Source organism: Prionailurus viverrinus, chromosome A2 (genome assembly GCF_022837055.1).
Source record: "Prionailurus viverrinus isolate Anna chromosome A2, UM_Priviv_1.0, whole genome shotgun sequence".
NCBI classification, from domain to species: domain Eukaryota; kingdom Metazoa; phylum Chordata; class Mammalia; order Carnivora; family Felidae; genus Prionailurus; species Prionailurus viverrinus.
Window position 1 is genome coordinate 78,749,188 of NC_062562.1, and position 27,846 is coordinate 78,777,033.

At 37.5% G+C, this 27,846-nt stretch overlaps 1 protein-coding gene and 1 long non-coding RNA gene across 2 annotated transcripts in view; one reads left to right on the top strand and one right to left on the bottom strand.

The window, feature by feature from the left end:
- Positions 1 to 20,476, top strand: part of NAMPT (nicotinamide phosphoribosyltransferase) — a 39,584-nt gene extending 19,108 nt beyond the window's left edge. Inside the window, exons 4-11 of the mRNA XM_047849564.1 lie at positions 616 to 744; positions 4,635 to 4,793; positions 5,386 to 5,522; positions 10,387 to 10,612; positions 11,414 to 11,533; positions 14,214 to 14,354; positions 15,443 to 15,577; positions 17,538 to 20,476. Coding sequence (XP_047705520.1) covers positions 616 to 744; positions 4,635 to 4,793; positions 5,386 to 5,522; positions 10,387 to 10,612; positions 11,414 to 11,533; positions 14,214 to 14,354; positions 15,443 to 15,577; positions 17,538 to 17,648 — 1,158 coding nt within the window. The 3' untranslated portion in view covers positions 17,649 to 20,476. The remainder of the gene's footprint in view (positions 1 to 615; positions 745 to 4,634; positions 4,794 to 5,385; positions 5,523 to 10,386; positions 10,613 to 11,413; positions 11,534 to 14,213; positions 14,355 to 15,442; positions 15,578 to 17,537) is intronic.
- The window catches only part of LOC125160546 (uncharacterized), a 170,391-nt gene continuing 159,567 nt past the window's right edge, over positions 17,023 to 27,846 (bottom strand). Inside the window, exons 2-3 of the long non-coding RNA XR_007150275.1 lie at positions 20,518 to 20,605; positions 17,023 to 17,243 (exon numbers count right to left, since the gene is read on the bottom strand). This is a non-coding gene — a long non-coding RNA (uncharacterized LOC125160546). The remainder of the gene's footprint in view (positions 17,244 to 20,517; positions 20,606 to 27,846) is intronic.

Here is a 27,846-nt window from a genome sequence, read left to right on the forward strand (position 1 = left end):
TTGTTGTACTTGGATATTCATTGCCAAAGCTCTAGAAAGTATACTTCATGATTGGTCTATCCACTCTACGAAAACAGTTTCAGGTCTACTACCAGAATATAGGGAAAACCTGCTTAAGGTTCTTGTACTGTCAGGGACCTCTCTTAAACTTTTTTTGTTTGACATTATTTTGTTCATGTTGCTCTTTAATAGTAGTCCCTTATTTTATCTTTTAGTATTTAGCTTTTGTTTTACAAAAATGGCGACTTAGAAGAAGGAGTGTTCTTGGAAAATTTTTGGAATATGTTGGAATAAACTCTTCTTTTTTTTTGAAATCTTGAGAAAAAACAACTTTTTTGTTTTGACCAGTTTGAGATTATCTCTATCTTCTGGTAGAAATGTTCTTAGCAGAAGTACTTGGACTACATAAAATGTAAAAATTAATGTCGGTGTCTAAACTGTTAATCATCTTAGCTAATTTTAAGAGAATGAGGATATTACTAGCAATATAATAACATGTACCATTGCAGTTTCTGTGAGAGTAAGTTTAGCTTCTGTAAAATATGAAGAACCTATTAAAGCAGGTATCTGATTATCATTTGCTAAATGAATAATTTCATTATTGTCTTTTACCAGAAATATGATGGACATCTTCCAATAGAAATAAAAGCTGTTCCTGAGGGCTATGTCATTCCCCGAGGAAATGTTCTCTTCACAGTGGAAAACACAGATCCAGAGTGTTACTGGCTTACAAATTGGATCGAGGTGAATTGTTTTGTTTTGTTTTTAATTTTTATTTAACATTAATTGACAGATACCATATGTTTTCACTCTTATGTGGATCCTGAGAAACTTAACAGAAACCCATGGGGGAGGGGAAGGAAAAAAAAAAAAAAAAGAGGTTAGAGTGGGAGAGAGCCAAAGCATAAGAGACTCTTAAAAACTGAGAACAAACTGAGGGTTGATGGGGGGTGGGAGGGAGAGGAGGGTGGGTGATGGGCATTGAGGAGGGCACCTTTTGGGATGAGCACTGGGTGTTGTATGGAAACCAGTTTGACAATAAACTTCATATATTGAAAAAAAAAAACATTAATTGAAGATGTAAAAACCATTCAACTGGGATTCTAGTTTTAAAATTGCTGCTGATAAATCTGTGTAATCTACAATTTACTAAATCTTTCCAGGCCTTAGTTTCCTCATTTAAAAAATGACAGTTGAACTAAATAATCTTTAAGGTTCCTTCCATCAAAATCTAACATTCTAAGACTTTATCTGTATGAAATTATTAAGAACTAGTACCGGTAAGGCTCAGTTGGCTTCCGTCTCGTTTGTTGCAATCTGAAATCTATGTTGTCATAGAAAAAACTGAGAAAAACAGCACAGGTATATTTTTAGTGATTTAAGATATTTTGCGGATATTCTGTTCTAATTATACAAAGGGAATTTTGTTCAGATTTTTAACAGCTTTCTTCATTATCTAATCAGTTTAGAGCTGAGGCTGGCTTTACCACCTGATATGTCTCATCTAAACACACTCAACACTTGCTGATCATTAAGTCCAAAAAGGAGGCTACATAATAGACTCTGAGTTTATATTGCAAGGCTTTTTATTTGTTTTCCTTTCATTTGGACCCAAGCAGTCCTGTCTTGATGTGCTCATAGTTTTGATATTATTTACATAAATAACCTAGTTAGCTTCTCAACAGTTCGGTTTGGATTTTATCTATTAGAGGAAATATTCTAGAAAGTGACTATAGAAATACCACTTTTCTGAGAGGTGTTTTTTACTTAGTGCTTAGAACGGATTCTTTATCTTAATTAGTTTATTAAGCTACTTTGTTGTACTGTTATTTATAAGGACTAGAAAATTTAGGGGAATTAAGAGGTCCAAGAATATGTTTGAAATACAATTTCTAAGTTGACAGAAAATTTAAAACTTCTCTTTATGGGACATTAACTTATAATAGGCTAATAGGCCCAGAAAAAAATGTTCAATTAACCAAAATAATGATTTTAAATGGTTTACTGCTGTGTCTTAAAACTTTGAATTAACTGTGAACTCAAAAGAACACTTATCTCATTATTAGTTTTTGTACAGGTGTTATAGTATTTGTACTGGGAAATATGTGATTTTAAGAGGATGGTATTATTAAAAACACAAGAGTAAGCGTTCTTAACCACAACATCTTGTCTACCTGTATATCCTTTTACCTTCAATGCCAGAAGAGCCCAAACAGATAAACCTTATTTTGAAAATCATCATCACTTTTTTCTGTTTTCTGATTGAGGGTTTAGTCAAGAAGTACTTTTCCCTGTGTTTGATGGAATTCCCATAGAGCAGACATTTATGGAGGACTAGTTCCCAGTTCACCTGCCTCATGTATGTTTTTCTTTATCTTCAGAAGGTGAAAAAAACACCAGCCTTTGAAAACAACCACCACCAAAAACCTGTTGTCATAATCATTATTTTGGTGTATTTCACTAAAACATAAAGTTAAAAAATTTTATATATAGACCCCTTAGAGGAGTAGTTTGTTAGCAAATAAAGAAATACCACTTTTAATATAAAAATTGTTAAATGTGGGGTGCCTGCGCGGCTCAATTGAGTGTCCAGCTCTTGATTTTGGCTCAGACTTTGTGAGATCGAGTCCCACTGATAGTGCGAAGCCCATTTGGGATCCTGTTCTCTCTCCCCCACTCTCTCTGCCCCTCCTCTGTTCTCTATCAAAATAAATAAACTTAAAAAAATTTAAAATAAAAATTTTTTAAAGTAAAATCCAGTGTGGGAGTGCTGGCTTTTGAAGGGAAAAAACATACATAGGTACGTGTTTTTATTTGCTTCTGCAACAGAACTTCCATCAAATTTACCTTCTATTCTAATATATATGATTTTAAATAACTTCAGTCCTTGCCAGGTATTTTTATCTAAGCCACAGTTGTTTATGGTCTGACACAATCCCTATTTTAGTTTCTGACAGATCCTGTGTTTTATAAAAAAATTGTGTTTACACTAGATACCAAGTCTCCAGAAGAGACTTTTTCATAGTAACTTTGCATCCTTTGTGGGTTTCTGTTGTGAGGGTTAGAGAAGGTTTATCCTAATCTTATCCATCCCCAGCCCAAGTTTACCACCATGTATATGAAATCTGTTACCAAGTCCAACAAACTTGTTATTTACAAACTTAAAGTTGTTCTTCAGGCAACCCTTGTTTTGAAACATTTTAAATAATAGTCCTAAATAGTGTTCCTTCCAGTAACCTCTCGCAGTGTATGTTCAAAGTTACTAATAATATCCTTTGATTGTTACTCACCATACACTGAATTTTAAAACCCACTAAAATTATTGGATTGCTTTAGCAATATCAATACTGGTGCTCAAAGAAACCCTAATTCTCAAGTCAGATTTCAAAACCTGTTTAAAAGAGCCTAAAGGTTTTGCAAAGGTGTCTCAGACTTAAAAGGGGCTAAGGAATGAACATATTGAGCTAAACTTAACCATTTCTTCCAACCAAAAAGCAAAACAAAACCTTTTTGCTATTAAAAAGAATTGTAAAATAGATGGTGATTTCACAGTTTTACAGCACATGCAGAAATGTTTCATGTGACTTTTTTTTTAATTTTTTTTTTTAATGTTTATTTCTGAGATAGACAGAGCATGAGTGGGTGAGGGACAGAGAGAGAGGGAGACACACAGAATCTGAAGCAGGCTCCAGGCTCTGAGCTGTCAGCACAGAGCCCGATGTGGGGCTTGCACTCACAGACCGCGAGATCATGACCTGAGCCAAAGTCGGATGCTCAACCAACTGAGCTACCCAGGCGCCCCTCATGTGACTTTCTTAAAATGACTTGCTAAAAGCCAAGGATGTAAAGCATAACTCAGTTAATAGAATTCTCTAGTGCTAAGCAAAAGTATATCTGAACTAAATAACCTACCAGTAGTCATAATAGATCTAAGAAAAATTAGGTCCAAGACTATAAAGAGGAATAAATGAGTAACTTCTTTAGACCCAATACACCATTCAAGGTGTATTCCCGTGCTGCTGCATAAACTGTTTGATGCAGGTCCACATCAAGTAAAGAAATTGAAGATAGCCTAACTTACTTAGAAACTTCTACGGTGGGGCACTCAGGTGGCTCAGTTGGTTGGGTGTCCGGATCTTGATTTCGGCTCAGGTCATGATCTCACCATTTGTGGGTGTGAGCCCCGAGTCGGGCTCTGCACTGACAGTACAGAGTCTGCTTGGGATTCTCTGTCTCCCTCTCTCTCTGCCCCTTCCTGACTCGTGCTTTCTCTCAAAAATAAAAATAAACTTAAAAAAAAATGTTTTTAAAGAAACTTTTATGGTAATTGCCTCAACATCCAAGTATGAGTGTAATATTTGCTTTGTGGCACTTTGGATAGAAACTAGGTAATCTGATGTTCTCTACTGTTAAGGTCCTGCTGTGCTTATCCTTTGTGTTGCTGATCTGAGAACTGAGCTATGCACTCTATCTGGAATGCACGTGGTAGGCATCCTGCAGTACAGTTGAGACGTCTCACTAGTATTTCCAGTAGTATGGAGGTCTAGGACATGCCTCCAGAGAAAGCAGGGAGTTTCCTCAGAAAAACTCAGCATTTTATGTTCTAATATTTGTGATTAATTTTATCACTACAGACTATTCTTGTTCAGTCCTGGTATCCAATCACAGTGGCCACAAATTCTAGAGAGCAGAAGAAAATATTGGCCAACTATTTGCTGGAAACCTCTGGTAACTTAGATGGTCTGGAGTATAAGTTACATGATTTTGGCTACAGAGGAGTTTCTTCCCAAGAGGTATGGAAGTATGAAGTGCACTTCATTTAATAAAATGTGGTTTGTTGGTTAGATTACCATTATAAATTTGGGGGGAATTATTGATAGTGACCTTGGTTCTGAGCAGGCTACATTTTGAAATTCCAGAGATTCAGTCAATATATATATATTTATATATATATATATATAAAGTACCTACTATGTGTTAGCTTCTGTTCAGAATACCTGGAATAAAGCTTTCAGCAAATGTCCCTGTCCTTTCTATATTAGATGGATGATGGATGGACAGACAGACTTAAGTGTTACATATTATAATAAATATAGCAGATGTCAGATAATGCTACAGAGAAGCACAAGGCGCAGGGTAAGGGAAAAGAGGCTGGTGGGAAAAGGGGGGGTGGGTCATTATTGGTAGGTTTCTTTGAGGAGGCAACAGTTGACTTCTTAAATATTTAGGAAAAACTTGATCTTTGCCATAAGGAACTATTATGTCTGATAATGGTATCTCTAAGAATATCTGAAGACAGATATTCCTTTGAGAGCTATGCTGCTTTATACCTCAAAGTATGGGTCTTTTTCTTTTTTGGATTTTGGTTTATGGTTTATTTTCCAGACTGCTGGCATAGGAGCGTCTGCTCATTTGGTTAACTTCAAAGGAACAGACACAGTAGCAGGAATTGCTTTTGTTAAAAAATACTATGGAACGAAAGATCCTGTTCCAGGCTATTCTGTTCCAGCAGCAGAACACAGGTAAAATTCTGTCTTCATCTGCCTATTATCTAAACATTTGTTTTCTGAAATGATTTTTTTTCACTCTTTTATTGGTAATTCAGTGATATTTTGCTTAATTTCAGAGCCAGGTACTACAGTAAATCCTCATGAATTTAAGCCATACAAACTTAGCATTTAAACTAGGCATAAGGACTAGTATCAGCGAGGTAGAGAACTTTGAACCATCCTCATGAAAACAATTTAAGAGCTTGCTTTCAACTCTCACATTCCCATGTAAGTTTTATTTTAGGGACTTTTTCAACTGCTCTGTTGCCATATGCAGATAGGTTTCATGTGTTAAATCTAGAAGCACTCACTGTAAAACTTGGTCACTTTTTCCCTTTTCCTGCTTTTCTACATGACCTCGCGTAACCTTACCCTGGAAGCTGTCGCTTGGACCCAGTGCCCTCAATTGTAGAAAAGCTAGTAAGGCCTTTTGATGAAAGGAAGAGAGTTCATATCCTTCTTACGCTTCCTTATGTGACGTTACTAAACATCTCAAGTTAAACTAGGGGCTGCGGCTGCCCTGCTCCTAGTGATAACTTTGTCGGAAGGCAGTGGAGTTTTTACAGTGTACGACAGCCTGATTTCTGGTTCTTAATAGCAAAAAATACTTACAGTAATGAGTTTGGGAAAGTTTAGTAAGTTCTGCTCATACTTGGATCTTGCAGGGTTCTAAAACCAGCAGTGAGTTTTAAAATAAAGCTGAGCTTTTATCCAAGGCAATCTACTGGGTGCTAACAGGGATAGGAAGATATAAAAAACTGACCCTATATTCAGTATAAAAATAATACACTACAAACACTCTGCTCTGTTGATTAAGTACTTTTAAGGTGTTAAAGTGCTCTAGTGTGCAAGGGAAAGAAAGGAAAGATGTTCTCTTCCTGGCAGGACCGAGAAAGTTTTATAGAGACAGTATATGAAATCTTCATTTCTTGAAAGAATGGTTAAATTTAATGGGAGACATGAGCGAGCAATCATTCTGAGTAAATCTTTTTTGCGTGCCTACCACACATCCAACATTGTCTTGAAAGAGCAAGAATGAAAGAGGAGAGTGACTGTGCTTTGGGAATAAGGGCTGAAACAGATTTTGTAGGGAACATGGGTTAGACTCAGAAGACAGGTTAACCTGTAAACGCCCTTAAATTCATCTTGACATTGAATGTTAACTATGTGCACATCATGTGAGGTTATTCTAATTCCTTTTTTAAATGGGAGTGGGCATCGAAGTTTTGAGCGTAAGCAGCTTTGTCATCAGAGAAGTATTTTAGGATGGTTGTTTTGATAGGATATATTATGAATTGATAAAAAGAGAAATAAGAAATTAGGAGGCTGAAGAGGAAGCTGTTCTAACAATTTGGAGAGATGCACAAAGGTTCAGAACGAAGTGGCTCAGTGAATGTTAAGAAGTGGCTAAACACAGGCAATGGCTTAGGAGACAAAGTTGATAGAACTTGAGGATTCGGATTGGAGCTGGCGGAGGGTAGATTCCGCTAATATTTATGAGCCTTGCTGTATCAGTAGGGCCCTTGTTAAGGATTCTGACAGTCGAGACTCATCAGAGTTGGAACACAAGGATGTTGGTTCTACAGTTACAGTATTGTTATTTTGGACTTAAGTAATATCCATATATTAGACTCTTACTGATGGTTTTGCTTCACAGTAGTAATATCACGAGTATGAATCTGAGAAGAAAGGTATCTTCTTTAGGATTTTCATGTTAAAACAGGGTGAAATCCATTTCAAAGTCTCACAGTAGTATTTACTACATTTGTAAAATTTACTCTTTAATATATAAAAATATTTCAGATGTTCTTAAATAGAAAAGTCTTTTAAACAATACATGGTATAGTGAAAAGAGCTTGGAACTCAAAGGTGGGAAACCTGAGTGACCTAGTGACCCTACAGCTGACATTCTGGGTGGCCTTGGGCAAGTCACTTTCCTCTGTTCCTCCAGCCAGCCAGACAAAAGGAAGAGCTAAAATTTAATGTCTCCAACATCAGAAGGTCATTAAGGATAAATGAGCTAACATCTAAAATCACTTGGCCACCTGGGTGGCTCAGCAGTTGAGTGTCCACCTCTTGATTTAGGCTCAGGTCGTGATCCCACGGTGGTGGGATCAAACGTGGCATCAGGCTGGGTGCTGAAAAATGTGGAGCCTGTTTAAGATTCCCTCTCCTTCTCCCTCCCCCCTCCTCCTTCCCCCTCCTCACACTCTCTTTCTGAAATAAAAAAAATTAAAAACTTCAAAATAAGAGAACTCTAAAGTTTAGAGCATTGCCATTATGGTTATAAATATTTTCTTAAGGAATGTATGAATCTGGACTTAGAAATATGCCACTATCATTGTTTTAACACAACTTTTCTGTTTTCTTCCCAATGTTCTACCAGTTCACATACTCAGATTATTTCTATTCATATAGTGGGGTTTTCATATTCCTGATTTACTTATTCTGAGATTGTGTAAAGCAAAGCCAAGCATATGTTAAAAAAAAAAAAACACTGAACCCAAAGATGTGGGGAGAGTTTGGTTGACCAAAAAATTTAAGAGAGACATTAGACTATTTAATATGGAACCCAATTTAAAATTGTACATCGTGTGGTTAAGTGCTTACATTCTGTGGTTGATGTGAGTTTATGTAAAACTGCCTTGTTAAACTATGTAAGTAAAACAAAAATAAATCAATAGAAATTGAGAAAAAAAAGAAATATGCTATTGTGTAACCTTTCCCTCAAACTTTGGAAAGGTATCGATTTGATGCTGGAAATTAGAATAATAGCATTAGGAGAATTCATTGAACAAATACTTATGAGCTCCATATACTATCATCGGAAGAACAGGTGTTATGATTGGATTATGTAGAGAGGGTGCTGCAGGAAGTGTCTCGAGGATGATGACATAATAAAGGTAATCATCTCTCTGCCTAACAAGTAGATCTGGAGTCCAGAAGAAAAACCTGGACTAAAGGGACAGATTCTGGAAACCCTTACCATGAGGGGATTTTTTAAAAGCCTTGAATATTTTTCACACAGGGAGTTGTATAGAGGAAAGCACGTGTGCAGGTCAGAGCCTATGTTGGATTGAAGGAGAACATGACTTCTGAGGGGGACTGTAAAGGAACCATAGAAATAGGAAAAAATAAATACATGAAAATGAGAGAGAGGTCACTGAAGTCATGGAAAAGGAAAGTTCAAGTGCCAGAGAAAGGAAGTAAGGTAAAGACTGAAAATGAACTTTGCTAGATAATACAAACAGCAGAGTTAGATGACTGTATCAGTGCATTGCTGGTAAAACAGAACTGTGTAGTCAAGGAGCTCTACCTGTAGGAGGTCATTATTACATTACAAAGCTCTCTGGCATCCGTATTGAGCTTAATTCTCTCCATCCTTATTAAGAGGACAATAGTAGTTGACATGAAGAAGGGGGTTTTTTTTGCATCTGAATTTTCCCTTCAGCCTGCAGATGTTGGCATGAAGTCGGGAGTTGGCATCATAACTACTAGCAGCCTCTGGAGTTGTTAAGAAGAGTGTTCACTCTAAAATGAGTTTTATGTAAATAGACTATCTCTCTGTTTCAGATAAGAGTAGTCTCTGGGTAGCTGGCTCTTTATAACCTTGAAGTGTACATGCTCTGTTATCATTAGTGTATCATTGACAGCAAGGGAAAATAGTCTACCCCAGTCCTTTAGGAAAAAAAATAATAAAATGACAGTTTCAAATATAAATTAGTATGACTCTTCAAACAGTTCTGAGATAAACTTATACCTACATGGGGTTATATAATAAGTAAAATGGGCTCTCTTTCCATTACTTTACTTAGGAAAATGGATGGGGTAGAGGAGAAGACTAGAAAACTAGGGAGAAGGAAAAATTGCTGGGCCTGAGGAATTGCTAACAGTTTTTCAAATTCATTATTAGATTCTATTTAAGAATTTTTTAAATGATTTATATTAATCAAGAAGTACTTGTTACAAATAATTATTCAGTAAGAACCATTATTGAGGACATTGTGAAAATCACTGTAACGGTTTTTGCGTAATAGAAACTCACATCTTATTTCCCATCATAATTGTGTTTTGCTCAAACTAAGTATTAAAATTCTTACATTCCCTGGGCATGTATTAACTTTATAGATGAAATAAATGACTGCCTGTTACTGGCCATTTGAAGATATAACAGGTAAAGGGTTGGTTGGCTGTATATATGTATGGTATAGTATAAATAACTGCCTAAGTAGTTGCCTTTAAGTATAAGAGTTTTAAAGATAAAAAAGACTAGTGTATGTCCCTACTATTATTGGTATATGGTTTTGAAAGCTCACAGAAGGGAGCAAGTCCTTGCATTACGTAGCGAAATAACGGGAGTATGTGTTCATTGTTTCTCACATCTTGGCATAATGTACGGAGTGCATTCAGTAGCTGCTTGTTTTAGTCAACTAATTTTATTATATTTTTTAAGTGAACTCTACATCCAGCGTGGGGCTCAAACTCACAACCCTGAGGTCAAGAGTTGTAGGCTTCCAACTGTGCCAGCCAAGCACCCCCTAGTTAACTGATTTTAAATGAGTAGGTTCAGGAATACAAAAAAAACAAAAACAAAAAGTTGGTTGAAAATAGGAGTTAAAATAACTATGAGACAGGAATAAGATTCCTTATACTATTAAACATCAACCAAGGAGTGGTTTGGCCCAAATAGTTGATGATCCTTATCACATGCATTCAGTAAACTAAATCTCACCTTTGCAGTGTTGATGGCATTAGAAATATATAGTACATCAGATATGATTTAGGAATAGATAATGTGTCTGCCTACGTAAATCTGTATTTTCATTTTGTTTTCTAGTACCATAACAGCTTGGGGGAAAGACCGTGAAAAAGATGCTTTTGAACATATAGTAACACAGTTTTCATCAGTGCCTGTATCTGTGGTCAGCGATAGCTATGACATTTACAATGCATGTGAAAAAATATGGGGTGAAGATCTAAGACATTTAATACTGTCAAGAAGTACAGAGGCACCACTAATAATCAGACCTGATTCTGGAAATCCTCTGGACACTGTATTAAAGGTAAATTTTAATACATAACTTGATTATTAAAATGCCTGTGGACCCACTGTATCAATACTGTTGTAGTTTCATTTATGCACATGGCATTTCAGAACCATTTCTGGACCATTTCTGGACCAGGCCCCTTATTTTAGAGTTGCAGCTCAGGGAGAGTAATAAATTTGTCCAAGGCCACACATTAATAACAGAAAAAGGATACCCACAGTTCTGGGTTATTTATATACTGTCAAATAGATAATACTGTTGAACAGATATTTTCTGCTTACCTTGAAAATTAATAGTATTAATCCTGTGCTTTGGTTACCAAGTTTGTGTTTTTTCTTTACTACAAGTCATTGCTATACCTTTGAAGTTTTTAGTGCAAAAGAAATATGTGGAAGGTGATGTGGAATAAAAATAATTCAAAAATACTTTTCAGGTAGTGATTCTTTAGAGATACTGTTGATCCTCAGTAGAGCATTGTTGTTTTGTTTTTTTAGTATTCAGGACTTGGTTTGCCTTCTTCAAAAATCATTAATAAGAACAAGTTATTTGATGCCTATTGCTAGAAAAATATTGTGTTAGGTGCTTTACTTAAGCTATGTCATATAATCTCTGTGAAAACCCTATGGTAAATATTACTCTCTCTCCAGATGTGGGGTCAATCTCATGAACCATGAGATCGTGACCAGAGCAGAAACCAAGAGTGGGACTGAGCCACCCAGGCGCCCCAGCAAAGTCCTTTTTTTTTTTAACTTTGAAACCTTTTCACACTTTTTTTGAGTTTGTTATTTTGTGTTGTATGTGTATTTTCCCTTACAGGTTTTGGATATTCTGGGTAAGAAGTTCCCTATTACTGAGAACTCAAAGGGCTACAAGTTGCTACCACCTTATCTTAGAATTATTCAAGGGGATGGAGTAGATATTAATACTCTACAAGAGGTATGTGTTTTATATTAAGTTTGATAAATAGCACATTAATGATTTAAACATAGTTGTGATTCTTTTCATAAATGTTAATGATAGCATATGTCTTTTCTGTTAATTGCTTAAAGTTTGTAATAAACGCAGTTGACCCTTGAATAGCATAGGGGTTAGGGTCATGGACACTCCCCTATATCCCACACAGTCAAAAAATCCATGTATAACTTTTGACTCTACCAAAACTTAACTCCTAGAAGAATGCCATTGACCAGAAGCCTTACAATAACATCAACAGTCGATTAACACGAACATATGTATTATGTACTGTATTATATACTGTATTCCTAGTAAGCTAGATAAAAGAAATATTTTTTTATATAATTATATATTATATAATAGATATTTTATTAGAAAAAATATTAGGTAAAATATTAAGAAAATTGTAAGGAAGAGAAAATACATTTATAGTACTATACTGTATTTATCAAAAAAAATCTGTGTATAAGTGGACTGGTACAAACAAACCCATGTTTCAACAGGCAGCTGTACTAGTGAGTTAAGGTCTAGGTGTATCAGCCATACCACACTTAACTACTCTCTGTCCTTAATTGGGCACCCTTGATGAGCCTGAAGAAGCGTCACCATGAAACAAAATGCCAAACAACATTTCCTTGTATATAAAACAACATTTTGACACTGCTTAAGTAGGTGTGTTTTATTGGAATGGAGCTGCACGTACTTGGCAATTTATTATAAAACTTGAATGGCATTAATGTATGCTTTCTTAAAAAGTATAAAATGGTTTATCACCTCTTCTAAACATTAACTGTCATCACTGTTACTGTTAGATTTAGCCAAACAGTGTTCTAGTATCTTAAAACTTTTGCCTCTTTTTCCCCCAAATAAGCTTTTAAAGAGTTATTATTTCATGTTAACAAATACCTAAAATACTCCATAAAAATTAAGGCTCTCATTTGATATTATAATTTAGACTACTATTGTAAAACCACTGATATTTTAACGTCTATCAGCCTCAGATGGTATCCATTTTCATAACACAAGTTATTAAAGGATTTTTCTGTTTGCAAGAATTTGGTGTGGTGAGAGTAAGGGCAGTATTCAAAGTGTAAATTGTGTTCCAAAAGATCCATATAAAAGAAAGAACTATTGCATATAACAAACTGTGTTTCTGTGGTGATGTGCATGTAAAGTTCCAGAATGAGGTTTCTGGAATAGATCTCTTGCAATTACAGAAATGAGGTTTTTTCCACCCAGCTCTCCCAAACCGCTTTACCTAAGAAAAGTGGAAACTCCCCAAACTCCTCTAAGTGATTTGGTGTTGGGACATTAGGGGCTTCCATGTGAGAAGGAAGGAAGGCATAAAGTCTGCAATGAGGAGGAAGACCTAAGTACAGAAATCTCAGCGGGCATTTTTTTAATAGCTGTTGTCTCCTTAGCTAACGTAAGGGTTTCTTACCTCATCATCAGTTAAGAACTGTTACCCATACCTGCATTTTAGCCAGTTTAGCAGGTGCTGTCACCCACATTTCTCCCTCTTTCAGATGAAACATCATGGGCAGGGACCTGTGCCATTGTCAGAAAACCCATTAGCTCTTCTCATGGCTCAGACCTGGCATTCATCTCTTTAAAAGTCAGGTGGTTCAGTCAGGTATTTGAACTTCCCTTTAAAAACCAAAGTTTCCTTTCCTTTTTTTTTTTTTTTTTTAAATGCTGAGAATGCAAGTGCATTTTTTTAAGTTGAGACTCAGCTTAAAACTTGAACTTTTTTTTTTTTTTTAACTTTACAAACAAGGAGTTAAATATTGAGACAGGTACTCTTTATTCATCCCTGACCAAGGTTTCACCAGTGCCAGTTTGTGTTAATGCAGATGCACTTGTGTGTTGGTTTACATAAAGGGTAATACCTGCTTTCTTCATCCTGGAGGGGGCTCAAAATAAGTTTTCCGAAGTAGGAAAAGGAACCGTATGGTTTTGCTTCCTCCATATAGTAGATACCTTGATTTTGACACAATGAAAAATCTGTTTAACTTCAAACTTCTCTCATTGTCAGCCTCACTTTTGAACTTGGCTCTTCATGGTCAGTCTTCCCTGTGACATGTCATGAAGTTGATGGTATAACCCCACTCTGGGTTTTTTGTGTACCAGAATAAATCCACTTATTTCAGTAAAGAGGCAGAAATCTCTTTTGTGTTAGACACAATTCACTAGGTGAATCCTTGACTCCACAGCCATACCCCCAGGAGGTCACCCCGTACACAACCCAGCTCTCCTGAGCAAACACACGAGTGGTCCTCCACTTTCTCCCTGGCAGCTGTCGACACATTTGTGTTCATGTAGATTTCCGGCACAAGACCTTACGTGTCTTATCACCAGTTACTTCTCATTCCCTCATTTCCTTCATTCCCCCGACCCTAACCACAGCCACAGTGACAACACAACAAATTCAGGAGCTCTGAATGAAATCCTCCTTCTGCACTTACACCTCAGCCCGGCATTTTTGAAGGTGGGTAGGTCTTTTAAAAGAGAAAATGTGGACTATAACTCTGTAGGCCTTACTCTTCACTGTGTATGGTGTTATAAAATGGCTCCAGGATGTTTTACTTTATTCATCACTATGACCCAGGGGAAATAACCTCCTTCCTTTTTCAAATTACTTAAGTGTTTTTTGATCTTCTAGATTGTAGAAGGCATGAAGCAAAAAAAATGGAGTATTGAAAACATTGCTTTCGGTTCTGGTGGAGCTTTGCTACAGAAGTTAACAAGAGATCTGTTGAATTGTTCCTTCAAGTGTAGCTATGTTGTAACCAATGGCCTTGGGGTATGTCCTTCAACTTTTACTCTTGTGTTAGTACCTTCTTTATGTGTCAGGTAGAATGCAGTTACTGAATGCAGTAGTCAAAGGATATGTCCTAAACTATGTTGTCAGCTACCACTGACCTTGACTCAAAGCAAGGAAAGAAAAGAGATCTTAGGTAAAAAAAAAAAAATGACATGACTTGGAGAAAGGAGGAAAAAGAAGATGATTATTTGAGAAGTAATGCAGGCCAGTCATTGCCCACTCGTTCAGTATTAGAGTCAAAAAGTTTACCATTTTGAAGGGGAATGTCAGCTAACCCAGCCATCATATATGAAAGATAAGCAGGTGTGTAAGCACCATCAGTGTTTTAGGAAGGTGGAGCATGGAGTGGGAGTTGTGATACCAGAATCCTGTTCTAATAGCCTTAGAACAGGACCCCAAGCTGCCTGTTTCAGGCAGCTGAACAACAAGGGTCTTCGTAGGCTCTTGAGACTCTATGGATCCAAAGGTGGGAGTGGGAGATATTAAGAGTTCTTCAGAACACCTGGGTTCTGGGTTGGTTCCTTGCTTTCCTCACCTCTGTCTTTGGAACCTTCTGGGGTTGATCATCTGCTTCTCCTCCAGACCATCACTCCTTGCTTCTATTATGTTGGCCTCCTACCTTTCTGCTCTTTAAACAAACCTTGTGTTCTCCTCAGGTTCTCTAGGTCTTTGCTTTTCATAGTAACAAGGAATAAAGTAAAAGGTAACAAAAGGAAAAGTTATGGAGTATGGAATGGAAGCCTTTACCTTAGTAAAAATCTTAGTTCCCTTGCCACAGATTATATAATACAGTTGACATAGTTTTTTTTGTTTTCTTTTCCCAGTAGCCTGCATGTGCTATACTGGAATGTTAGGATATTCAAGACTTCAATTTTGTTCATAACCCTTTTCCCTAACAGAGGACTCTGTCTTCCACGAGAGGCTAGAGTTCTGTTTCTAAAAGCCCGATGTGGATTCATTTAGTTATACCAATAAAGTGCCTTAGGTTTATATATAAATTATGTATAAACTTTGTTCTTTAATGGGAATAACATTCCTGATTAGTCTTTTATTTCTCTTTCTTCCAGATTAATGTCTTCAAGGACCCCGTTGCTGATCCCAACAAAAGATCCAAAAAGGGACGATTATCTTTACATAGGACACCAGCAGGGAATTTTGTTACACTTGAGGAAGGAAAAGGAGACCTTGAGGAATATGGTCATGTATGTTATCTTTGCTGATCTTCCATATTATGAAAGCGGGCTCTTACGTTGCATTTTTAAAGTATCTCCAGAACGTTTTTTTCTTGAAGGACAAAGTACTTTTGCTGTAAAACGTGTGCGGTTGCTAACCTAGCAACCAAAATAAGATGAAAACCAAGAAGGGGCTAGATCATAAATAAGAACTGTGCATACAGTGGGTGACAAACTAGGACATTTCATAAAAAAGCAAAAGTTCATCCACACAGTGAGCAGCAGGGTAGTGGCTGATGAACTTCAGCAAGCCCTCGTGTACTCCACCGTACTGTTAGTGCCAACTTGGCAGCGAGTCCTTTCTGAAAAGGAACGGCTAAAAATACTTAAAGGAAGCTATTTATGTTGTAAAACTGGTAATTTAATAAAGGAAGGGCTATCCAAATTCTAAGGTGTTGAAAGATAATCCCATTTTTTAAAAACTTAACAGAATCCAGTTGAGATGGTTTTCTGTAGTCTCCTGTGCTTCTCACAGCAATTCTGGGCTACAAAAGCAGATTATGTTATCTTAATATAAGATGTGAAAACATTATGACTGGATTCTGATTACATAATAATAATAATAATAATAGGTGAAACCTACATTAAACCAAGTTTTCTGATTCAAGTCAATCAAACTGGAAAAGTTTATAGTGTGCTTAAGTGGTCCATATGATCTGATGCTCTTTAACATAAAAAATACACTTATATTTGTAAACTCAGAAGCTACAAAATGTATTTTAGCCGCTGGATTGAAAAAACTCATTTTTAGAGGAAAACTGCTCCAAACATAAAACACTAATTTATCACTGTAGATTCTTTATACCATTTCAGATATTCTACTTATGGTATATGTGATACTAAGTTTTGAGCTAGAACTGAACATTTTACTGTATTTAATGAAAAATAAGTTCCTAAACAAACTTTTCAATATAGCCTGTTGTTCAGGTCGTTGAGTAGCCTTCACTGAACTCTTGTAGCTACTGAGAGTTTGCCGAATGAGTGTGTCCAGATGGACTGATAAAGTCAGTGTAGACAAAGTTCCAACTATGGCTTTAAAATGCATTGATTTCAAGAGTATGTAAATGACACCCTAGAACATCTGAGGCAGTAATCAGTTATAATCATCTAGGCATTTTAAGAATAGGAACCACCATTCCTTGATGATATTTAACTTTATGAAAGAAAAGGTTATGCACCTCAATCTTGATGGAAAACTTAGGCACAACAGATTACATCTGTCGATTTTTCAAAGGAAATCAAGGGCAGACAATTCCTTAGGGAGTCGAAAGTGGCTTTCTCAGACTCAAAAGGGAATTCAGTTTTCTCAGTTGACTGTTGTTACCCTTGCATTGATCAAATGGATTATGTGTGTTTTTAAATCCGTCATTGAGCATTCATCAAGAAGCCAATACTTACTTCTGTTTCTGGTTTGGTTTCTTGTTTTTTAGGTTTTTTTTGTTGTTGTTGTTGTTCTAAGTCCAAAACTCAGTGACTAGGAAATTTATTAAATTCCAGGGTTATAAGTTTAATCAGTGTTGAGTCTGTTGTCTAGGAACAAGGGAAGGCCTGGCAGGCTTTCCTTGCTCACTGTCAGTCATAATTATCAGCAACAGCCATGATTCTTCTGGGCAACCAAGCAATAAGCATCTTCCACCTGGAAAAATAAAGAGAAGGATCAGCTACCGTTTTCGTGTTTTCCCTTCAAGGAAAACTTTTACGAATATTTAGATCATTGCTTTATATAAAAGCTAAATATTTCTACATAGCCATTTTAGATAGTGCCATGCTTTCCGCCTGCTCCACCAGCACTGCATGTAAACATTCATAATTTGAATGCCATCAAACATCTCTGTATTTGACTAGTGAGTCTGACTCCTTAAAGCCTTAACTTATTTTGCTTGATCGTCTGATATAACGGTTACATTTTAGTCTTATTATATTTGTGCAGGATCTTCTCCATACTGTCTTCAAGAATGGGAAGGTGACAAAAAGCTATTCATTTGATGAAATCAGAAAAAATGCAGAGCTGAATATCGAACTGGAAGTAGCGCCTCATTAGGGTTTATGACTGGGTGTGCGTGCTCACCTGCGTGTGTGTGTACACGTGCATGCATGCACGTGGGCACCGGCGTGTGAGTATGTAATCATGTTTATTGTACAGATGTGGGGGGTTTCTTTGGTTTTATGATACATTACAGCCAAATTATTTGTTGGTTTATGGACATACTGCCCTTTCATTTTTTGTTTTTTTCCAGTGTTTAGGTGATCTCAAATTAGGAAATGCACTTAACCATGTAAAAGATTAATGATAAGTAAGCTTTTTAGGGCCCTTTGCCAATAGATAGTAATTCTATCTGGTATTGATCTTTTCACAAATAACCGAACCCAGAAACTTTTATATATAACTGAAGATCACATAAAACAGATTTGCATAAAATTATCATTGATTGCTTTATGTTTATATTTAACTTGTATTTTTGTACAAACAAGATTGTGTAAGATATATTTAAAGTTTCAGTGATTTAACAGTCTTTCCAACTTTTCATGATTTTTATGAGCACAGACTTTCAAGAAAATACTTGAAAATAAATTACATTGCCTTTTGTCCATTAATCAGCAAATAAAACATGGCCTTAACAGAGTTGTTTGTGTTATTGTACAATTTGAAAGTTATGTCAGGACATACCCTATAGAATTACTAACCTCACTGCCCCTTGTAGAATATGTATTAATCATTCTACATTAAAGAAAATAATGGTTCTTACTGGAATGTCTAGGCACTGTACAGTGATTATATATGTTGGTCATTGTATTGTACCAGTGAAATGCCAAATTTGAAGGCCTGTACTGCAATTTTATATGTCAGAAGATATTGCCTGTGGCTCTAACATGCACCTCAAGATTTTAAGGAGATGTTTTTAGAGAGAATTTCTGCTTCCACTACAGAATATATACATAAATGTAAAATATTAACAAAAGTGGAAGTAGTGTATTTTAAAGTAATTACACTTCGGAATTTATTTTTCCTATTCTATAGTTGATATGACTGAAATGAATTACTGGAATGGGTAGTGAGTGTACTTATTTTAAATGTTTTGATTCTGTTATATTTTTCATTAAGTTTTTTTAAAAATTAAATTGAATATTAAATTGTATGGACATCATTTATTAAACTGAATCCCTCCATAAATAATAAGCAGGTTCTTAAATGAGGATAAATTAAAGCATGGGGACATAAGTTTGAATAGAAAAGTCTTAACCAAAAATAGTAAGTTGGCTACATGCAAAGCAAAGCGTTCAACATCAAAATGTTCTAGAGTGATTAACTGCTAGATTCTGAGTCAGTCATCTGACTAGAGACCAGGTTTGGTTTGGTTTTTTAATGATTCTGTTTTATTTATGTCTGTTGTTCTAAGGCAAGAGGCCGACTAAGGCCTGCAGGCCAAATTCAGACTGCTATTTTTGTAAATACCTATGTCTATGACTGCTTTCTCAGGGCAGCACAGAAGTCAAGTAGTTACATAGTGACCATATATGACCCACAAAGCCTGAAATGTTTATTACCTGGCCCTTTGCAGAAAAAGTTTGTTGACCCCTGGGGTCTAAGAAGAGGAGCGTGCCTTGAAGTATAAGAGAAACGTTGAGTTCGGGGAAGGGAGGAAGCTTTGTTGATAAGGAGTTTGTCTCTCTTTTATCCTTTCTTTTATTTAAACATCTCATCTTGGAAGACTGATTTTTGAAAGCTTTAACATGACATTAAATGTGAAATTTTAAATACTGAAAAGCCATAAATCATCTGTCCTTAACTGTTACATGAGAAGGTATTTATCAGTGGAATAATCGAAGTAGAAGTCTATTAAATGTCTCCTATAAACATCATTAAAAAGAACATGGTTTTTGCAGATGATTCTAAACCCTTGTTTAATGAGAATAAGCATTATTTTATTAAGAGTTTCATCCTGTAATTCCTGGTGGAAAATAGTTTTAAGCTGATTCTTTTAAATGTATCTAAAAATTAGTAATATTAAGAAGAACACAACTTTCTTCACAAAATGTGATGGGGGTTAGAGAATTAAAAAAACCATATTTATCACCAAATAACAACTTTGATAAACCATCCATAATTTTGGTTTTCTTTAAACATGGGAATTCTATAAACAGTATTCTTTGTGTGCTGGGACTTTCAGCAGTTTCAGAGTAGCTGGAGTTTTACTTTAAAAAAATCTACACTTGTACATGGCCGTAGATTGTAGAAGAGGTGGAATGATTAATTCTTTTAGCCACTTGGAACCAATGAATCTGAATTTCTGTCACTAAGCACTTAGTATTTGGCCATCCCCATTCTCAGTAGCAAATGGTTAACATAGTTCTCAAGTAGGATTCCACTGTGTGTCACCTTTAAATCAGTCTAACTCTTCCAGACAAAAGCAAATGGCATGTATGGGTTTGCTTAGGTCCTTAGATTTGCAGTTGACATCCGTTAATCCCTCTCAATTCATACTATCATGAAGTATTTGTATTTTAAATAGAAGATAGGAGTTCTGTGTTAAGACTCTTTATTTGTACTCTATACTTAAAGTCAAATGGTTTTAATCCCTTATTTCCTTTCTTGAAATAAATTGTTATGAAAAATATTTTATAACAAAATTCATCTTGGAAAACCAGAAAGAGAAAAATGGCAAGGTAATTATTGTTCTGTTTGCCATAATTTAGAATTCAGCACTTAAACAAGTATTTTGTAGTTTTACATTCCTTTTTAACCCATTCAGTGGAGAACGCTCAGCTTTTCTCCCAAGTTGTATGTTAATTCTAATATGTATACAACATCAAATATAAACATGTAATTAACATGGAAATAAAGTTTAGCTCTATTAGCGAAATGTTAAATTTGACTGTGTGCTTCAAATAATGGCCATTTCTAGACTTACCCTCTTTTAGGTACTCCTCTATTTTCTGCCTTGTGCAACCATCTGAATGGCAGTGCCTCTTATTAAGGACACTGGAGAGAGACCAGATCTGGAGGGAAAGGGCAGAATTTCTAGGTTAAGATCTTTCATGAGATGCTATAGAGACACTTAGATGTGGATGTTAGGTAGCTGGATATACAGGTTTGGGGACACGTGAAAGGGTACCTCACTAGGAAGCATATAAAATATGGCCTGGCAAACCACATGCAAAATCCAGCCCATCTGTTTTTGTAAACAGAGGCTTTTGGAATAAGCCATGCCCATTAGTCTAATTCTTGTTTATGGCCGCTTTCACGCTACCATAACAGAGTTGAGAAGTTGCTAAAGACAGACTTTGTACCCTGCAAAAGCCCAATAATTTTACTTTATGGCCCTTTAAAGTAGAAAATATGCCAACCTGCTGTAGAGTACAAGGAAAAGAAAACTGAGGGGAAAACCAGAGGAACTCTACAAAAGTTAAGTGGCAGAAGGTAAGAAGACAAAGGAGACTGACAAGTGGTAGCCGAAGAGATGAGAGGAAAACCAGGAGGAGTAAAGGAAGAAGAAGGGAGTTTTTCGGCACAGTACGGAATGCTGCTGAGAGACCAAGTAGAGTGAGGGATTAAAAGCATCGACTGAATTTAACCGGGAAATAACCAGTGGCTTGCAAACATTCCCTCCACAGCAGCTGAGGCAGCACATGGCAGAAAGAAGCTATCTTACAAAACTTTGAATTTTGGACATGAAAAGGAGAGAATAAAGCAACAATGTGTCTCCCTTTCCCGTTTTAGCTACTGCTTTACTTTCTAAAAAGGACCCGGGAAAGAGGGAGAAGTTGAAGATAAGAGAGCCAAAAGGAATCAGTGATGCTTTTGGGTTCCATACAAGGTTGGAAGAGGATGGGGTCCAAAGCGCCTGTGGAGAAACTGGCTGGCTTTCACATGGAAGGGGTGCTTCTATTCTAGAAAGAAGGAGAAAGGGGATAGGTGCACATGCAGGCTTCGGTTTCCTCGGTAAAGTCAGAGACCAAAGGAGACTGGACTTTTGAAAAAGGTTTTAAAATGGGTTTTGTGGAGAATGAAGTGGCCAGATGTACAGCAGGATGATAGAACGGTATGGAGGACCCACCTATTTGGTGACTGAGAATTTAAAGTTTAATTTGCCTGTTGTGATCTTTGTTGTTCCCCTCCATAGTAGCACCCCAATGCCTGGGTACAGAGAAAATGGAGATACTTGCTGTTTTGCCAGATGAGTTTGATCAAAGGGATGCTAATTGAATAACTGCTGAAACAGTGGTCCTACATATTTAAACTGTGGATAGGTAAGGACATGAGGGCTACACAGAGCATTGGGAAGACAGTAAGGAGCCTGATGGATAGTCTGATAACAGATCTGGGCTGCTGGGAGTTGCTGGAACAAGCAGGTTTGGAAGGACAGGAAACACTAGTCCCAGACCAGGATGTGTGGATTAGTGATCAGAGAGGAGCAAGGTCATGGTGGAGTGTGATCTTGCAGTGGCTAAATGAAGATCATGAGACCAAACGAGAACAGGAAACCTGAAAGGACAGTTGGGTGGGATGGTGGACATTAAAATCATCCAGGAGGACGGCAGAAGTTGAAGTAGAGAGGAAAGCTAGGTCAGGCACCGACATGTTCAGTGAATGAAGAGAAGGGACCAGGAGGTCAGCAGAAGGCAGCATCAGTGAAGGCTGTGAGCCTCAAAGAGGGCAGAGGAGACCATGGACTCAGGCCAGCCTGCAAGAGGAGGAACTCAGGGTCTGAGCACACATGGACGAGTACAGACTGATTAAAAAGCACCTGTGTATTGCCAAAGGTTTGATGTCCTTTACCAGGCCCTCAGTCAATATTTGTTGACTTGATGAATGAAGGGAAGGAATAATTTAGATTTTAAAAAGTCTTGATTTTATTAGCTTGCTACAAACATCCCTTCCACTGACACAGGCCCAAGTGTTCAAGCCTTTAAATATGTTTTTGAATGTGTTTTGTCTTGAATGTTAAGATTTACTTTTTTTTTTTTTTTAAAGCAACCAAAGCATCCTGCAGCCAGTTAAAATCAGTCCTCTCTCTCGTATTCAGGTTCTTCTCACCTTGTTTTAAATTATTGTTTTATTTGAAGATATCTGTTCCCTAGAGACAACTCCATCTTTATTTGGTTCACAGTTCTTCATTCTATTAAAACTTATTTATTAAATTATTTGTTTGGGTTATTCCAGCAAAGAGAAATACGCTCTTAAAAGGAATTTTAGAATCATTCAAATTACCAACTTCACCAAAATTTTTTTAATTAACATAAAAGTGGGTCCTTGATGATCAGGAATTTTGCCTGTATGCTATCACATGGGTGGCCAAGCCTTCACTTTACTGGTACAAAGGATTCTTGGTGACTTAATTAGTATTCATAAGGGACATGGAACTTTTACCACTTTTCAGGGCTTGTGCTGCTCTCTTGGTGAGTAGTATAAGCTGCCAGGTCACTTTTCTGCCAGTCTATAGCATAGTCTCCACAGAAAAATACACTCTTCGTTTATATTGATTTATATTCATCCCAGAAAAAGCAGTATCATTCTTTGACAACAAATTTTATTTTATCCTGTAATTGGCTATTGAGCTCTTCTTTGACTTAAAACTTAGGGAAGGCATAGGTTTTAACGAAGATGGATTAGCTACTGTGCTTATGAACAGTCCTGATGCATGAACTGGCTACAAGTTTGATTCTGATGCGGTCTTCCTGAGTAGCCTGAAGATTCCTAGCAGATTTCTAAGCTTGGGAAAAAAACAACTCTTATCTTCAACCTCTCAGTTTCTATTCCTTCCTCTTCAGGAGCAAACATGTTCCTGTTTCATCCTTTCAGGAAACGTAAATCTCGTTAACATCAGCTCTATGCTCCCTTCTTCCATTCAGATCCAGAGTTCTCAAGCTGTGTACATTTACGGCCTCACTTTTCCCACCCCCCTCTGGTTCTCGTCCCTCATACAGTGACCTCTTGATTGCCAACTGAGTGTGTTTACTTCTGATCTCATCAGAGGATCTCTTCTGTATTTGCCACTAATAATTCATTCCTTAAAACTACTCCTTTGTCCTCTGTTGTAATATGATGTCTCCCTTCTCTTTCCTGGGCTCTTATTCACACACTTACCTTTTAAATGTCCTATCCCATTTATCTCCACATTCATCTTGGCTGATCTCAGCCATTCTCATGGTCTCAGCTATCCCCTATCTACTAAAGCCTCCATGCATTGATCTCTAGCCCAGACCTCTGAATTTTTCTACCTGTGATGCATTCCCACCCAGAGACCTACTCAAATACAGCAGGTCCAAACTTACCATGTTCCTGGATTTCTACCTAATTTGGGGGTTCAACCACCCACCCAAATGAGACTTCCCACTCCATTACCCCACATGTGATCAGACTCACAGTCCTGTTGATCTACATACTAAATATTATGATATGTCTTCTCTCTCTCATTTCAGACTTGTGAATCTCTTCCTGAAACAATACAAAAAATATAACGAGTTTTCCTATCCCAGACCCTCTCCCTCCCATTCTACTACCAGAGTATATTTATAACAAAATCCAATAGCTTTAGTCCCCTGCTTAAAACATTTGAAACTCCCTCTAGCCTCCAGGATAATGCTCAGAATCCAGCCTAACCCACAAAACTCTCTGATCTGGCCCATGCTACACAGATAGCCTCATGTTTTGCTTTTAATTTTCTGTGCCAGCATCACTGACTTGCTTTACATTCACGCACACATATTCACAATACACAATTTTCTGCCTTTGCTCATGCTGACCTCTCAGCCAAGAATGCCTTCCTCTGGCTAACACATTTTAGGTGATTAGGTGATAATGCCTCCAAGAAGCATTCAACAACTTGCTTATCTGCTATCCTTACTCCACATGCCCTTCTGGGCTCCACAAGTATTGAGTGTATTTCTAAACTAGCACTTGCAATCCATAGATCTATGTCCTAGGGTGTAGGATGGTGTTTTATTCATCCCTGCTTCCTGCATTCAGCGCACAGTACACACTCAAATGTTTGTTGAATAAATGTCATTAAGATGAACGCTTAAAAAGTTGCTTTATTTTGAGAGAGAGAGCGCACAAGGTGGGGAGGGACAGAGAGAGAGAGAATCCCAAGCAGGCTCTGCACTGACAGCCAGAGCTCAATGTGGGGCTTGAACTCACAAACTGAGATCGTGACCTGAGCCGAAATCAAGAGCTGGATGCTTGACTGAGCCAACCAGTAGCCCCAAGACAAACACTTTTCTATAATGTCTACATAATGCTAATACCCTGAACATTTCACTAAGTGTTTAAAAAGTAGAACATTTTTATTAAGTTTTTTTTAATGAATAACTTTCAAAGCATGATCACATGCTACTGTCTTTTTGACAAATCATTACAGTATATTCATGAAATAAAGGGTTTCATCAAAATGTAGATTAGAGCCCAGAGACTGGATGATGGCATGAAGTAGGAGGCCCCTAGGTACGCCGGGTCCCGTGAATACGAGATAAGTATCCAATCATTCTAAATCCCCCAGAAATTGACCTGAAGACTGGCAGAACAAACTCCACAACTAAAGGTACAGAAGAAGCCATCATGAAGAAGTTAGGAAGCGGGGAGACGCAGTTTGGTAGAGAAACGGATCGAGGCTGCTGTGGTGGGGAGGAAGCTGCGGTCGCGGAGACAGGCAGACTGACACAGGGAAATGAATGCTCATAGCACTTGGCTTCGAAAGTGACAGGGGCCAAATTTCATGAGTTCTTGCAGTCAGTAGGGCTTAAAGCCTAGAGTTTTAAAGGTCAGAGGCTTGGCTGGGATGGAGCCCAGGCGGAGCCCAAGGGCACTGTGCTGCTGTCGCAGAGAAGGCAGGCGAACAGCCCACAGACCTACAGCGTGGAAACAGATGTGAAGCACGCCTGAGGCACACAGCGGGGAGGTGTCTGCTCGTCTCCAAGCACATCTCCGAGAGACAGGGTTCATGGAGAGACCCTTCTGATGATAAAGGAATGGCCGTTTCCCTCTGCCACCGCTCAGCGTAAGCACAGGGCAACCTGAAGGAACACTGCAGCACCCACACTCCATACCTACCTTGATCACATCAAGCCCTGACACCCAGTGGAACCACCTTTCTAGCCCTGCTGCCTGAGTCCCAGTGTGGTGGGCTCCTTCCTCAGAGGGCTTCCCCAACCTACTGTGCACAGTGTCTACCAACTTGGGAATATCGCAGGGTCTCAATTCTGGTGGTGGTGAGGTCTTGTTTCACACGCACCAAAGCTAAAACAGCACATTCAGGCCAGGGATGAAATTTTACCACCCACAACAGGAAAAAAGAGCCTCTGCAGATGACTGCCCTGAAGCATAAAGTAGCCAGGACACGACAGCCATGCACACGGCAGCAAACGTTGGAGACATGCAGAAGTGCCAGGTCCTGGGGAACAGGGACACCACATGGGACGGTACCACAGGACCACTTCTTAATGAAGCCATTACCCTCGAGAACAAGAACAGGAGTTGCAGTTCTTTCCTGACGTATGGAAGCAAGCACAGAGACTAAGACAAAATCAGACAGAAACTTGTGCCAAATGAAAGAACGGGACAAGGCCATAAGCAAAACAGATTAGTAAGTAACATGCCTGATTTTTCTTTTCTTTTTTTAATTTTTTTTTTTGAGAGAGAGCATGAGTGGGGGAGGGGTAGAGAGGGGGGAGACGGATGACCTCAAGCAGGCTCTGAGCTGTCAGCACAGAGCCTGACGCAGGACTCAAACTCACAAACCATGAGATCATGACCTGAGCTGAAGGTGGACGCTTAACTGACTGAGCCACTGGGCACCCCAACAGAGAATTTAAAGTAATGATCATAAAAAAAAACCTCACTGGACTTGAGAAAAGAGGGGAAGGCATTAGTGAGACTATTAACACAGAGATAAGGAATAACACAGCAAAGATAAAGGGCTCAATAAATGAACTCAGAAACATGCTTGATGGAATGAGCAGCAGGCTGGAAGAACATAAATTAATAACTACAAGACAGAGTGATGGAAAGTAATCAAGATGAACAAAAGAGAAAAAAAGAATTATGCAAAATGAGAATAGATTTAGGGAACTCAGTGTCTCTATCAAATAATACTCAAATTATCAGAGTCCCTGAAATAGAAGAGAGAGAAAAGGGGGAATAAAATTTATTTGAAGAAATAATAGCTGAAAAGTTACTTAACCTAGGGAAGGAAACATATCCAGGTATAGGAGACAAAGAGGACTCCCCCCGCAAACCCCCAAAATCAACAAAAGCAGATCCAAAGACCTATTGTAATTAAATTGGCAAAATACAGTGATAAAATGTAAAAGCAGCAAGACAAAATAAGACAGTGACTTACAAGGGAAACCCTGTAAGGTTATTAAGGGATTTTTCAGCAGAAATTTACCAAGCAAAAATGGAATGGTATGATATATTCTAGTGCTAATTGGGAAAAATCTGCAGCCAAAAATATCAAGCAAGGCTATCTATCGTTCAGAATAGGAGAGAGAGTTTCCCAGACAGCAAAGACTAAAGGAATTCATGACCACTAAACGAGTCCTGCAGGAAATATTAAAGGGGACCCTGAGTGGAAAGGAGAGACTAAAAGTGACAATATAAAAATAGGAAACACAAAAGCAATTAAAATGAATATTTCTCTAAAACGTCAAGGAACTCACAAGATAAAAGGAAGTAAAACATGACAACATATACCTAAAATGTGGGGAGGAGTAAAGAATGGGTTCAAACTTAATCTTCAACTTAATATAGACTGCTATATGCCAGAGGTTACATACAAACCTAATGGTAACCATTAGGTAACCATCAAAAACCACTCAAATATGAAACAAAGAGAAAGGAATCCAAATACATCATTAACGAAAACCACCAAACCATGAAAGACAAAAGATGAGAGAAAATCTTGAGGACCACAAAAAAATAAGTAAGGTGACAATAAGTACATACCAGTAATTACTTTGAATGTAAATGGACTAAACACTCCAATCAAAAGACACAGGGTGACAGAATGGATTAAAAAAAACAAGACCCATCTACATCCTGCCTACAAGAGACTACTTTTACACCTAAAGACACGTGCAGATTGAAAGTGAGGGAATGGAGCAACATCTACCATGCAAATGAATGTCAAAAGAAAGTTGGAGTAGCAATACTTATATCAGACAAATTAGACTTAAAAACTATAACAAGAGACATGGAATGATCCTATATAATAAAGGGAACAATCCAACATGAAGATACTATA